The sequence below is a fragment of the Neomonachus schauinslandi genome, chromosome 3, assembly GCF_002201575.2.
Source record: "Neomonachus schauinslandi chromosome 3, ASM220157v2, whole genome shotgun sequence".
Lineage (NCBI taxonomy): Eukaryota > Metazoa > Chordata > Mammalia > Carnivora > Phocidae > Neomonachus > Neomonachus schauinslandi.
Window position 1 is genome coordinate 95,969,401 of NC_058405.1, and position 15,025 is coordinate 95,984,425.

At 40.2% G+C, this 15,025-nt stretch overlaps 1 protein-coding gene across 2 annotated transcripts in view; it reads right to left on the reverse strand.

Annotated features, from left to right (window-relative positions):
• DPP10 (dipeptidyl peptidase like 10) overlaps window positions 1-15,025 on the reverse strand; it is a 1,400,194-nt gene that overhangs the window by 644,318 nt on the left and 740,851 nt on the right. The window contains exon 1 of one of the 2 annotated variants that reach the window (XM_021695868.2): window positions 14,391-14,462. The exons of the other annotated variant lie outside the window; for it this stretch is intronic. Within the exon in view, the coding sequence (XP_021551543.1) occupies window positions 14,391-14,462 (72 nt within the window). Of the gene's footprint in view, window positions 1-14,390; window positions 14,463-15,025 lie in introns of those variants that run through there. 2 annotated transcript variants of the gene reach the window in all.

Below are 15,025 nucleotides of genomic sequence, written 5' to 3' on the forward strand. Positions count from 1 at the left end.
ATTAAAACTAAATGAAATTGGAAATGAGTTCCTTAGTGACACTAGCCATAATTCAAGTGTTCAATAACCACATGTGGCTGATGAGTACCACATTGGAAAGCACATATTTGGAACATTTTTATCATTCTGGAATGTACTATTGGACAATGCTGATCTATCTAAAAGTTTTCTGTAGGTAATAAAAAATACTTTAAGAAAACAAGTTTTAATATTTCTATAAGATTGTTTAAACCCCACATTCACAAACCCCTTTGCACACAGTATACAAATATTCAAACACTTTTTTTTTGTGGGTTCCATTTTTTTTTATTCTTATGTTAATCCCCATACATTACATCATTAGTTTTAGATGTAGTGTTCCATGATTCATTGTTTGTGCACAACACCCAGTGCTCCATGCAGAACGTGCCCTCCTCAATACCCATCACCAGGCTAACCCATCCTCCCACCCCCCTCCCCTCTAGAACCCTCAGTCTGTTTTTCAGAGCCCATCGTCTCTCATGGTTCGTCTACCCCTCCGATTTTCCCTGCTTCATTCTTCCCCTCCTGCTACCTTCTTCTTTTTTTTTCTTAACATATATTGCATTATTTGTTTCAGAGGTAGAGATCTGAGATTCAACAGTCTTGCACAATTCACAGCGCTTACCAGAGCACATACCCTCCCCAGTGTCTATCACCCAGTCACCCCATCCCTCCCACCCCACCCCCCACTCCAGCAACCCTCAGTTTGTTTCCTGCGATTCAGAATTCCTCATATCAGTGAGGTCATATGATACATGTCTTTCTCTGTTTGACTTATTTCGCTCAACATAATACCCTCCAGTTCCATCCACGTCATTGCAAATGGCAAGATCTCATTCCTTTTGATGGCTGCATAATATTCCATTGTGTATATATACCACATCTTCTTTATCCATCATCTGTCGATGGACATCTTGGCCCTTTCCACAGTTTGGCTATTGTGGACATTGCTGCTATAAACATCGGGGTGCACGTACCCTTTCGGATCCCTACTTTTGTATCTTTGGGGTTCAAACACCTTTTTTTAAACCCAGATTAGAAAACAGAGGGCCAGTTAGGGAAGTATCTTGCTTCATTTGCAAGTCGTGATTCTCTCTTGAGATTTCCAGACCCATTTCTATGTTTCTTTCTTCCTGCCCCTACTCCTTCATATTCATAAAGCCTTCATTTTCTAACTGATAATTCCCAAGACAGGCCATACGAAGCAATTACACAGAGACAAATACATTCAAGTCACACATACATTGTTACCACCCCTTGGTCACCGTCAAAGGAACAAATTAAGTCATGGTAGAACTCCAAATATATGCAGATGGATGAGAAGAAGCTATTTCCTGAGTGGCAATAAAGAAAGTGATTATCAAGGGAAGGAAAACGTATGCGTGTCTTAAATCTGACTGTGTGGATAGGTATGGTATCTCCTCCTAAAAGCAGCTCTGAAAGCAGCCATCTTCTAGGGACAACTACCACCATGCAACTTGATCTAAATCTTACTCCACTGAATCTTCAAGAATGGCTTTCACCGCCTTGTGTGCAATTATTCTACTTTATCTTTTCCTCCGACAGCTATCTGAAATTACTAAGTTGTTCTCTTCCATCCCACAAAAACACCTGGACCAATTTGTTGGGATGAACCCGACAGACCGTGCTGGCTGACTGTCTGCATTCCAGGACCTCACTGCAGGTGAATCGGATTTGACACCTGAAGCTCCACAGGGCTTGTAGAAAGCTTTGAAAAAATTGCCTAAGAAGCTGGCTGTGACATCAAGTGTATACCCAGATGGCACCATTTTTGTGAGTTAGGGGATGTTAAGAAAATTTTTGAAAACTTGGAAATAAGACTTAAGTATGACCTGCATATTCATCTTTTCAATATCAGGTTGAGTTATTGTCTAATCGTCCACACAAGTATTGTACAATTTTAGAAAAATACACCTTTCTTACACTTACCATTTACTTTTGCCATAAATCTACAATCTAAACTTAAACATTAATTGTAGAAGATAGAGAAGCTGCATAACACTTCTGTCTGCTATAGATAACCACAAAAGTTATGATTTAAATGCTCTGTCAGATATTAACCAGTTGAGTATCTAATTTTGCAAACATTGTATGTCATTCCTTTCCTGAGTGACTATATAAATCTCTTTCCTTGAAATGCTCTTTGAACCAGCTTTACCATCTTCATGGTTCCTTTATTAATAAGTTAAGTGTTCACTATACATTTTCACTGTACCTTCACTATCTATTTAGATGAGAGCCAGGATTTTTTTTACTTGTGAACATATACTTTGAGAGGGATCAGTGCTGTATTCTATAGACCTTCACATATGATCTGCAGGCCTTCCTATTCTCTGCCAACGTCTTCTGAGAAATGAGAAATGGCAGAAAATTTAGGCTTCATCCAACCATTACACATGTGACCACCTGCTCCTTGATACTTCCAGATACAATATATAATAGATTTAATTTTATTACACCTACTGCCTGGAAAAAAAAATTTTAAATTAAAAAAATCCCAGAAACTTTAAGACCAACTGGAAATGTCCCATTTTAATTCCCATCCACTTTTTCTCCATCTGATGTCCACACATTCAACCAAAAATGATTTCTATGATCCTAATGATTGAATGAGTCTCCTACCAACTCCCAACCGAGGAGGGAAAAGCTCTGGTTTCTGATCTACCAAATTCATCACTGGTATGATCTTGAACAAGTCAGCCTCTATCATTCCCCATTGTCTTATCAGTAAATGAGGTGACTTAATCATCATACTTGTTCTAAGATCCTTTAAAAAGAACTCTCTCCCTTAAAAGGGTAAAACTGAAGGAAAATTAGATTGCATTATTTCAAACCCTCAGTCAGAAGTAGGGACACACAGCACATATAACTAATAAGCACCATCTATGGATTTGATGCTGGCAATTTGACTGTCAGTTTTCACACTCAGGTCATTTAATATGTGCCTACCTACAGCATGCTCATAAGAATGGATATATTCTCTTTAAAAATTGGCTTTAAATGGAAGTCAGCAGATAGTACTGTACAGCAGTTCCATGTTATGATATCTGCTTAATTTTTTATCCCCTGTATAACCTCTTGGTACTTTGTGACCTCTCTGAAACACCTTTCCTTGTTACAGAGTGACTCATTTTAGAGTTTATATAACAATTATGAGCTTGTTATGTTGCATAGCCCCAAACCAGCAATTTTATACCATGATGCTTTTGTCCTGGGTTTTCCCTTAACTAAAACTGACTTATGTGACCAATAAGCAATACCAAGCTGACATTTCTGAGCCCAAGCAGCTAATCCTAGATTGTATTTACCTATTTTCAAATATTTGCACCATCTGCGATTCTATATTAGTTTTTTTGGATTTGCTGTTACAGCCCAAGGACTACAGCTCTGAGTAGAAATGAAACAGCACTCCAAATGTAGAATGCATTAAAAGCATGAGAAGAGAATTTAGCCATGGGATGGGAAAAGAAAAAAAAATTTCAGGAAAAGCAAATGCATATTCAGTTCTCCACCTTCAAAATGCAAACTCTGTTGATTTTCCTGTACTTATAATATAAAAATGGATGTCATATATTTTCTTAATTAACCCCTAATCCATATTTGCTTTAGAACCAGGATGCTTCCATATAATCTCCATACCAACAAAATTAGGAGTTTAATATTAAAGGTGCTCTGAATTTTGGTCAAATTAATGGAGAAATGAGCTTTAAAGCTGGTATTCCCAACATGTAGGAACCTCAACATCCAGTGTAGCTTGATTTCCCATCACTTTGCCTCTGTTTGGTATAGTAGCCCAATACATATTAATAACAAAAAAGTAAATAAATAAATACACACTGCCATTTTTTCAGCACCTCCTGGATAATAAACCTATCTCACTGCTAATCATCAGAACAATTCTGCAATGTAAGCATCATTCCATTTCCAGGTGAAATATTAAATTCAGAGAGAGATTGGGTAACTTGTTCAACATAGTAAATAGAATTTAATCAGAGGTTAAATGAAGAGAAAGTCCTAGTTCTTCCCACTATAAAGAATTGTGTCCCTCAAAAATTCTTATTTATTTTCTACATAAAAGTTTCTCAGGTCTCGTACTGGAACTTGGTACTCTGACAAAATTATCACAGCTTCTAGAAAGAGCCTTACCTTCCAAGAAATCCAGTGAATCAGAAGCCTGTTGTTTCTATTAACTTCTCAAGGAAGCACCATAATTCACTTACACGCTTTCCATAGTTCCTAAGTACACCCCTCCTTTCTGAAGGAGGGAGTCATCCAGTCACTAGTCTGTTCACTATTGAATTACAATTTCAAATGCTGAGGGTAGAGATCAATGGGAGGTCATTCATGCTGAGGGGAGGAGTTTAAGAATGCCAGTGTGCTGGGTGATGGACATTGGGGAGGGTATGTGCTATGCTGAGCACTGTGAATTGTGTAAGACTGATGAATCACAGACCTGTACCCCTGAAACAAATAATACATTATATGTTAAAAAAAAAAAAAAGAATGCCAGTGTCTGCATGTGATGGAAGGTGCTGGCATGTCCTTAGAACACTGGATCTCAGTTTACTTTCCAAATGGCTTTATGGCACTGAGGTGACTTCTTGTCATGGCAAGCTGGAGAAGATGCATATATGGTTCTCCGAAGTTTTGTGGCCAGGTACTAAAAGTCTAAGGACCACTAGCCAGGGGAAAACCAAGGAATGTCAAGTGAGTTTTGCCTAGAGATTCAAAAGTTTTAAGGACAATTTTTTAAAGTTACTCTTCGGTCAAGTGCTAACAAGGCAGATGTGTCACCAACACACCAACAAAGGTGCTGTATCAACAGCTGAATCTGGCAGCAGGATACACAGCAAGTGGCCCTAAGTGAAGAGGCCCAGAATCAAGTACTGCCTCTTGATTCTAACCAACTGTGTGACCTGAGACAAGACACTTCCTCTCTCCATTGCATATCTCCTGATTTGAAAACAAAGACATCAGATTCAGAAATCAGAATACCTTCTCAAAATGCTATCATCGTTGGGGCACCTGGGTGGCTCAGTTGGTTAGGCGACTGCCTTCAGCTCAGGTCATGATCCTGGAGTCCCAGGATCGAGTCCCGCATCGGGCTCCCTGCTCAGCAGGGAGCCTGCTTCTCCCTCTGACCTTCCCCTCTCTCATGTACTCTCTCTCTCTCATTCTTGCTCTCAAATAAATAAATAAATCTTAAAAAAAATGCTATCATCATTTAGGACTTGATGGCCACTTCAAGGAAGAATCTGGAAAGGTAAGGCCACTGTGGACATCATGGTAGTTTAGACATCAGGGGATCAATCTTGGCCAGAGACTGGTCTCAGAAATGTAGAGAGGTGGGGCGCCTGGGTGGCTCAGTTGTTTAAGTGACTGCCTTCGGCTCAGGTCATGATCCTGGAGTCCCGGGATCGAGTCCCGCATCAGACTCCCTGCTCGGCAGGGAGCCTGCTTCTGCCTCTGACCCTCCCCCCTCTCATGTGCTCTCTCTCTCTCATTCTGTCTCAAATAAATAAATAAAATCTTAAAAAAAAAAAGAAATGTAGAGAGGTGGAAGGAAAAGGATTTGGATTTAGACATGGCGCAGGCACAAGTGGAGACAAAGGAATCAAAATTACCATCCTGTAACATAAGAGGCACTGACTCTGTAAGCAAATGGACATTTGTAAGGGGTGGCAGATGCAGAAGAACTACTTGTAATGCCACTGTGGCACTAATGGTGGGTAAGCCTCATTTCAGAACAAGCAACAGCCTCCATAAAGGTGAACAAGGGCAGGTCAGTGCACACCCACCTATCCCTGCCAATATGACTCTCAAAAAGTGAAACACACCTAATTCCTAGGATCAGAGGAAAGGAATAATTCTCTTATAATCCCTTCCTGGTACTCTAGAAAAGAAACAAACAAGTAAAATGTACAGTCTTTTCCCTTAAAAATCCATAAAAGGGAGTGGAGTAGATGGACCATCTATTCATAAACTCAGACACTAGGAAATGTAAATTATATACTAATCTATCTAAACAAATTACCTATTTCTACATTTGAGAAATTCATGAATTTTATATTGTTCTTCTTGAAAAGATATATTGCTGACCTCTATTCAGAAGGTGTCTTGATTCCTAATCTTTTTGGTGTGTAGAAGAATCAGTGTGCAAGTTTGTGAGACATTGATTTAAAAGGTCACTTTATTTAAAAAAAAAAAAAAGACTTTCTGGCACTTGTTTCAAAAGATGTGAAATGAAAAAAAAAAAAACAAAAAAATAAAAAAACGCAATGTCTTGCACTCATTAGGTCATATTAAAACCCTTCCTGGAGGTAAGATGTGATTAATGGAAGTGAGAGTATCAAGAGTTTTCACTTACTTGATTCCTCCTGCCAAAAGTAAACCCAAGTACCAATAACAGGAAAGATCTACTGCTAACCCTGTGCAAGCATTATTAATGCAACTTCAAGTGGTCTCTCTGGTCCATTATTTGAAAATAAATCGCAGGAGAGCCTGCCATTCAAGTTCTCAATTATAAAATTCAGGTTTGTCATATTGTTTTCAGAGCAGAGGTTTTCAGACAGTATAAGAAATTGAATCTTCATTTAGCTCTCAAAAAAGGGGTGAGAATAAAGATAATAAAAATGCCTTTTTTCCTCACTTTTCTTCATTTGCTACCTTGTAACCTGATACACAAGTTTTTGTACTGACCTCAGAAAATCGTTAATTACGATAAATTGTGATAATATGAAAGTCAGATATTAGTCAATATTCACCTTGGCTGGAAAATATAGCTTGGCTTGGCTCTCTCAGATGTAGAGTTTGTTTTGATTATGCACTCACCTAACTTTTCTTAAATTTCAACTCAACATGTCATCAGCTCCTATAGACAAAGAATTGCTAAGTCAGTCATTTCTCAAAACCCAAACTTCCAGGAAGAGAATATTAAACCATGAACACTTCAAAGAAGATTCTAAGTCTTTGGGGAAAACAGGTTATCATCTAAAAATAGCAAAAACCAGTCAGGTTGTTATCAATTGATTTCTTCCTAATGCTCTATAATAATCTAAAATATCCCAAATATTAAGATCATAAGTGTGTGTATATGTATATATGTGTGGTGTATGTTTGTTATGTATACACACCCACGCATACATATATTCAGCGTTTTCATTAAGGTAAATAGAAAATCGCCTTTGCAAAACATGAAATAATCGGATAATCTAGAAACACAGTAGCAACAAGAATAAAAATACTAAATTCTATCTTCAGCCAGATGTTATGCAAGTCCATTCACACAGACTGCGTCTAACTCTTGCAACAGTCTCACCATCTTCTTCCTTTAAAGATGAGGGAATGGTTTTAGAGGGATTAGTTTGCCCTAGATTGCATAGTGAATGGTAGAAGAAAGATTCAATATGAAATCCATTTTGACTCTGTTCCCAATCCTACATCATGTTGCCTCTCCCCAAAATATAATTAAATCTGAATATCATTTGGCAATTCCAAAAACATTGTAGAATATACTATTTTGGTTAATGGAATTAGCACATTATCTGAAAGTTGATTTAAAAAAATTATTAATGTTTCAGCTGCTTTCAAATAAATGGGCATGCCAACCTTGAAAAGAAAATGAAAATCATTTTTTATTACATGGAAAACATTATAAGGGGTACTCTTAACATCAATTACTGAACGGGACAGTTTGAAGTAAAATATTTTATCAGTTTTGGATAAAAGCAAATTTTCTGTATTTAGCCTGGCAGTGAGTGTTACATTTACCATTACATAAAGTATGTCTGAAACCCTGAGGATTCCGGACAGCTCAACAAAAATGAATCCACAAGAGAAGAGCTCTCTCTTCAGCAACCCCATCCTTCCCACTAAAGCTACTTCCCACTTTGCTTTATCATACTGCAAGTAACAAGCATTCCTTTAGTTAATACATAATAAATGAGAAGAATTTCTAGCAGTTAGGGGGTGTGGAAGGTGGAGGATGTACAGTTTAAAAGCCTTGGAGAACAGGGACTGTCTAGTTAGGAAAATGAAAACAGAGATTGCCTATTGCCAAAAAGCTTGTGGATCAAGTCAGTACAAGCTTTAAAACATACACTAGGGCATACACCAGGGCAGAAACACTTCTAAATTTAGGAGGACATGTGTTTATGAAGATCTTTACAGTCCATTATTTATTTGCCCCTTTTGGGGACCTTTTATAGGTCTTCAGATGGGGTAAGTTCCAACTTCCCTAGTTGATGCATGTCTTAGGTTATGCCCTCATTAGTCATCCCTCCTCATCCATGAAATATCTTGGATATATTCCAAGACCCCCAGTGGTTGCCTGAAACCTCCAGTACTCTTGAATCCTATATGTATTATGGTTTTTTCTATATATACTTAACTATGATAAAGTTCAATTTATAAATTAGGCACAGTCTGAGATTAACAACAATAACTAACAAATTAAAACTATTCTAATATACTGTAATGAAAGTTATGTGAATGTGAGCTCTCATTTTATCATACTGTTCTCAACCTCTGATGTTGATGATGACAACGTGAGAAGATAAAATGCGTACATGAGGAAATGAAATGAGGTGAGTGATGGGGCACTGAGTGTGAGGCTATTCTACTGACCTTCTGACACTACCTCCCACAGAGGATCATCTGTTTCTGGGATCTCAGCTGACAGTGGGGACCTGAAATCGGGGAAAGTGAACAACGAGTGGGGGTGGGGGTGGGGCTACTATATAACGTTGCAGTAAAACATGAACTTGATTAGAACACATGTAAAGTCACTCAGCAAGTAGGAGTAGGAAAATATACGGAGGCAGTGTTATACTTGGAATGCCAATTATGAAATATTAACCTAAATATTAAAGAGGATTTAAAACATCCCCTTTCTCCATGCTTATTACCTTAGGAAGTGTATTACACTCAAAACAGAATGCAACATATTCTGCAGCTAATTCACCTGTTCGTCAGAATTAACCAGTGTTTACTTCCAGTGTGGCCCCTTACAACGTAGGACAGTAAAGAACTGAGCTTTGACTAAATGGAAGTAGAGATGTAATAGAGTATTTTGAAGTCTACGTGTTTGCCAAATCAACCCTGACGTCCAAACCAAACATATATTATTAATATGTATGTGTGTGTGCAACTTCATATGTAATCATACAAATTTGTACTGAACAATGCAATGTTTTGTAAAATGTTAAAATAACATACCCAGTTGTAGGCGGCTCGATGATCCTTTAAGCCTTCCCCTTCCCCCCCCGACCCCCCCCCGCTTTTTCTAGGTTCCTATTCCCAGACTAGGGAATGAGAGCACACTTGATATGAGACAGGCTTTATTCAAAAGCCTTCACATATTATTTCAGTTAATTCTTACAACAAACATGTAAAGGATCTGTAGTCACTTTCATTCACAAATGAACTATAGAAAGTAAGTTATCCTGCCCAAGAAAGCAGTGATGACTGGTGGAGCTGGAATATGAACTTGAATCTGTGGTTTCCAGAGCATAACCCACAGATAACAGTAACATTATGTAATCATAAATGATTCAATGAACCAAAATTTTTAAATAGCTTTCTTTTTTACTCAGGTTAGGAAAAATTTGGTTTCAGTGTTCTGCTTCTAATTAATGTACTTCGTAAGATAATGCAGCATTAATATTTAATAATATAATTTTCTTTAATTGTTTTTATATAGTTTAATTTTTCTTAAATGTGCAATTTGCTCAGTCCCTGAAATAAACAGAGAGATTAGGAGTTTACAAGCAAGGGATGTATCGTGGTATGTTCTAAACTCAGTAGCTAAAATGTCATATACACGTTATGAGATATACATTATATATGTAATAAGAAATTAAGGGATAGTAGAAAATGTATATCTCTTAAGTCATAAAGACTTCTATGTAACACCTTTACCCAATCTAAATTATCTTTTGTAAACCAAACCACAAAGAATTCTCCCACCAATTAGATACTATATATGTTATATTGAATGAAGAGTAATAACTGGCCTGTTAAATTTTTTTCAACATGATTTCTAAAACTACTTTTAAGGTTCTATGTTAAAAACAATAGTTTATAGACTAAATTATAACATCTTTTTATATTTGTCAGGGAAACATGGAAGAATAACTTTTGATAAGTTTGCATTAAGAATGCACTTGAAAATTTTAATCAAGTTTGCCTCAACAAACTTGAAATAAAAAGAATAAATCCTAATTTCTGTATGGTAACATTTTGGGTTAATATTACCTAAAAGTGAAGAGTACAATAGATATTTTACAAAAGGCATTTTGCACATTGCATATTTAATTGCAGTTTTGACCATGAATTATTTCATCAAGAGACTGCTGCATCCTGAACCCTAAGAAATTGGTTTTCCACCAGAATATGTTTTTTAGAGAGAAATGCATAACTAATGATGTCTTTGCTGCCAAATTTTTGCTTATAAAAATATATTTTTTAGTCATACCTCAGAAAGTAGGGTTGTGGTTTTTCTTTTGTTTGCTTAGCTTTTTGTTTCGTTTTGTTTGGGCTTTGTTGTTGTTGTTGTGTCTTTTAGTTTGTTTTGGTTTGGTTTCTTGGAGCTGAGAGGACCACCAAACATTTTAGGAAATATTTTTACCCATTGGATTCAGCAGAAGGGTGCCACCTGGTGGCAATGTGGGCAAATTCTAAACCTGGTCTAACTATAAAAATGCACTCATTTAAGAAACCTTGAAAGTCCCATCATTACCAAGATGTTTTTTTTTTAAGTTCCTATGTACTTATCAGAACCTACCTGGTTTTTTTATATTATTTTTTATATTATTTTTTATATTATTTTTATATTATTTTTTATATATTTTTATATTATTTTTTATATTTTTATATTATTTCCATCAATGGAAGAGATATTAAGTCAACTTTAAAAATCTCAAGAGCTATTATTTATATTTAAAATCGAAGCTTTAAACAAATTCGTCCATTTTACATTCAAAGTAAATCTGTACACACAAAATATTTGCAATTATTTTGCATTATGCTAATAACAATGGGTTGAACTGTAACTGGGTAGAAGTTAGAAGGTGGGGATTTAGAATTCAGTAACCATATTTTATCTTAGGTATCATAGACTGGGGTTAAGTCCCATCTCCACCACTTATGAAGACAAGTTTGATTAGTTTCTTTAATCCTCTGTATGAAGAGAGGATTGACCAAACTCAAAAAGTTTCTTTGAGCATCAAGTAGAAAAATGCATTTAATAAATGTTATCAGTCCAGAGGACAGTACTGTGCACATGGCAAGCATTCAAGAAGTAATTTTTAAAAACAGTTAAGTTACAACTTGTCACTCAAGATTTTAGATCCCTCAATGTCAAGTGGGATATTGATTGATTATATTCAGAATGACGGTATCTACCCATATCAAATCATCTATCTAGATATTTTGTAAATGTGGAGCGTCGTGAAAACAACAAAACAACTTTCATAAACATTTAATCAACGAAGCTTTAAAGGAAAGACTACTAAAATGATAAAAAAAAATATTTCCAATGATTCAGAATGTTAATAAAAGCACAGAGTCCCTGCTATTCTTGTTGCCGCTTCTCACTCTTGTCGTGGCACCAATGTCCCAAAGGAGAGTCACAGATGAAATGAAACCTGGGGGGGGGGGGTGTCAAGCTCGCTAAAGGACCATAACAACCACCAGATTATAGGATTCATAACCATTTCACCCAGAGGAAAGACCATAGTCTTCCACTGTGCTCTAAGTGGAAATAGGTGTTGATGGCCGCAGGACAAGGCGTTTTTGAGATTTCATAAAAATCTCTACTATGAAAAGCCAAAGACCTTTCTGGCAACATTTGAAAGCTTAAATCACTCAAAATCAATACACAGTGAGTGATTAGCTGGAATATGCCCCCTCTTTAACCATTAAGTAGGACTTCATAAAGCTATATTTTTATTTAAATTTGTGAATCTTTTTTTTTAAAGAAATATAGAAACCAGATCATTTGTGTCTATTTGGGAGTGTTATAGCTAGTACCACATGAGAGTTATATGACAAGTGCAGCATCAGACCACAATGACTAATCCTGTTAATAAAAACTTAGCACTCTTAGAGCAAGTAGTTTAAGCAATCACAGCAATCATCCACATTATCTGGTCATCATTTCATAAGTCAAGCTTCAGACAAAGAATATGCTAGATAAAGATATTTTCTAGGAGTGCTTGGAAAACCTTCAATGGGATGCTGCCATGGATATTTCATTCTGCTTTCCCTCCCCTAGCAAAATCAATCTCTTTCATTTTAACTCAAGCATAATATGCATACCATTGACATTTTAAAATCATGTAAATATTCTGAAAGGCACTTAAAAAACTCAATTAAAACAAGAGTTCTGCAAATGGCCACTCCCTGAATATCTGAAGTGGCCATAAACCAAAATGCACACCCACAAGAAAAACGGGATTTAAGCTTGACTCTCTCTCTTCGGATGAATTTTAAGTACCGGCTTAGTCCTGACAAAAGGCTTTACTGTGCATAGGCAGCTTGTCCACTGTTTACATATACATTTTCAGTTTCCGTGTGGTCTGCTCTGCTTCTCCCTCCCCACCGCCACTGGTACCAAGCAGTTTGCAGCACCTCAAGTAACCAGCTGGTGTCACAGGGTAGTGAGCAAAGATTTCACGTGGGGACTCTCACCTGACTAATCATTCTTATTGGAAGCATCACTCCAAGAGCAGTAGAGAGCCTCGGCGGCTTGTTAATGAAATTTAAGGGCTGTCAGCTTGAAAGAGGATGTTAAATCCAGGCTCCTCTCCTAAAATTATTTTTATGATCTGCTAACCAGTTGCTACCTTGTGGTGTGTGTTGGAGGGAGCAGAGGAAAAAGATGTTAAGAGAGGGGACAGACAATACAATAAAAATGTTTCAATATTTTCATATTGATCTTAGGGTAAGGAGTAAAGCGACTAGTTTAAGAAAACAACTGCTTTGTAAAAACTGCAACATTCACTCCAGTAAATGGAGGGGGAGCTTTAAGGCATTGAGCAATCCTCACCACCTGTGTGAAACGTCCCTGAGGGAAATGAGGAGGAAAGGGAAGAGGAGAAGAGGGAGACCACAAGCCAGGACAGATGACCAAGACTAGAATATTAATAACAGCAGCCCTGGCATCTCCTCCTCCGCCTCAGCACCACTCGGGCGATTTGGACAGCTTCTCTTCACTTGCTCCTCAGTGCTCAGACTATGCGAAAAGCCGAGACGCTACTGGAACCTCGCTGCTTGCACCTCCTTCACCCCACCTCTGGCAATGAGCTAGGAGTGTCTCTGGCAGAAACGCATCGGGCGGCCTTCAACAGTGCACTTGGGGCAAAGGGCCCCCAGCGGGTACCCGGGTGCCTCCGTAGTTATCCGCTGACCTAACTGTTGCCCTCTCGGCTCAGAGTCCCTGATTGATGTAAACGTGACAACACCTGGAGCCGGCTCCTCACAGCCTGCCCCCTCTTTGCCAGGGCACCTCAGCGCTCCCGACCCTACAACTTTGGCAAAAAGCGACACCGAACTCCCGAGTCACCCCAGTCCAGGGACAGAGACGAGATGAAGATCCACCGAACGGTTATGCTACAAATCTCGAAACACCAAAACAAAAAAAGGGGTGGCCGGTGCGGAAAAACGGAAAAGGGACAGAAATAACCCTCAGCCGGTACAGGGCACCCCATCTCTGCAGACACATACATCTGGCCCCAACAAATCACTAAAGCCAGTACCTTGCCAGCTTCCCATAATAATGCCTTTTACTCCCAAGCTCCGCTCCACTCAGCAGACCACACATGCAGGGTACACCTCCTTCCCCCATTTAGCAATCCCCCCCCCGCCCCGCCCCGCCCCGTCCCGGTCTCCTCTAAAGAAAAAAGAAAGCAAAAACTCTGCCGGCCTAAAGGTCATTTTCCTAGTGGGGTAGCTTTGGCCAGCGCTCGCTCGTTTCAGCTGCGTGTAGACCCGCTCTAACCCTGCAAGTAGACGCCTCCAGGAGCGCAGTAATTCCTCCAACGTGCGTTAATTTGAGCCAAGAGGCCCCCATTCCGTGGCCCCGGCCCCTCTCCCTCCCTCGGTGGCCCGCCTGCCCGGGGCTCCCGGATCACCCCCAGCCTTTACCTCTCTCCCCCCTTCCCCGCGGCTCTCCACCTTGCGCATCCTCTCGCCCGGCCCCAGAGCGCACTCGGCTGCTCGAACTTCCTGCGGAGTCCATGGAGGAGGCTGGAACTGGGGCGGGGGGAGGGTGGGGAGAGGGAGGCGTGGGAAGCGCCGACTGGAGCCACCCTTCCCGGGAGGGCCTGGCCGCGGCTGCCAACTCTCACCTGGTCCGCCGGCTGCGCCTGGCTCGCCCTGGCCCCCGGGGTGGGCTGCTGCTCCTGCTTCATGGCTGTCATCGCCGGCGGCCCGCGCTGCCGCTCACTTCCTCGCGGGCACTTCAGACTCGGGGACCGTCACTTGGCAGCGATCGCATGTCACAGGAGCCCGACGCTCTCCGAACTGGCAGAAGGGAAAGCAGCAGCGACGGGGTGGGGGGAGGGGAGCGACAGGGAGGGGAAGAAGAGCGGCACCAGGCAGGCTCCCCCTTGCAAGATCCCTCCTTCGGCTACCGCAGACCCTCGAACTCCCCACTCCCCCCGCCCCCCACCACCCCAAAGCGTAGAGAACCTCGGAGATCAAACACGACCAAGTGGCAAGTTAGTGGAGCAGCGAGAGGCACCTGACCGCGCTCGAGCGACGTCTCACAGCGCCGGAGGAACCCGGCTAGCATTCTACCGCAGTCCGCGCCCCCCGCCCGCTCCCGGGGGCTCCCCGCACCGCGCTCAGTGCACCAGGTGGAGCAGCCCGGCGCGCCGCTCCAGCATCTCCCGAGCAACCGCAACGCGGGAGAGAGCCCTGCGCGTCGCGCTAGCTCCTCACAAGCGCGGCCAAGGCGGCTGGGCTCCGCTGGCCCCCTCAC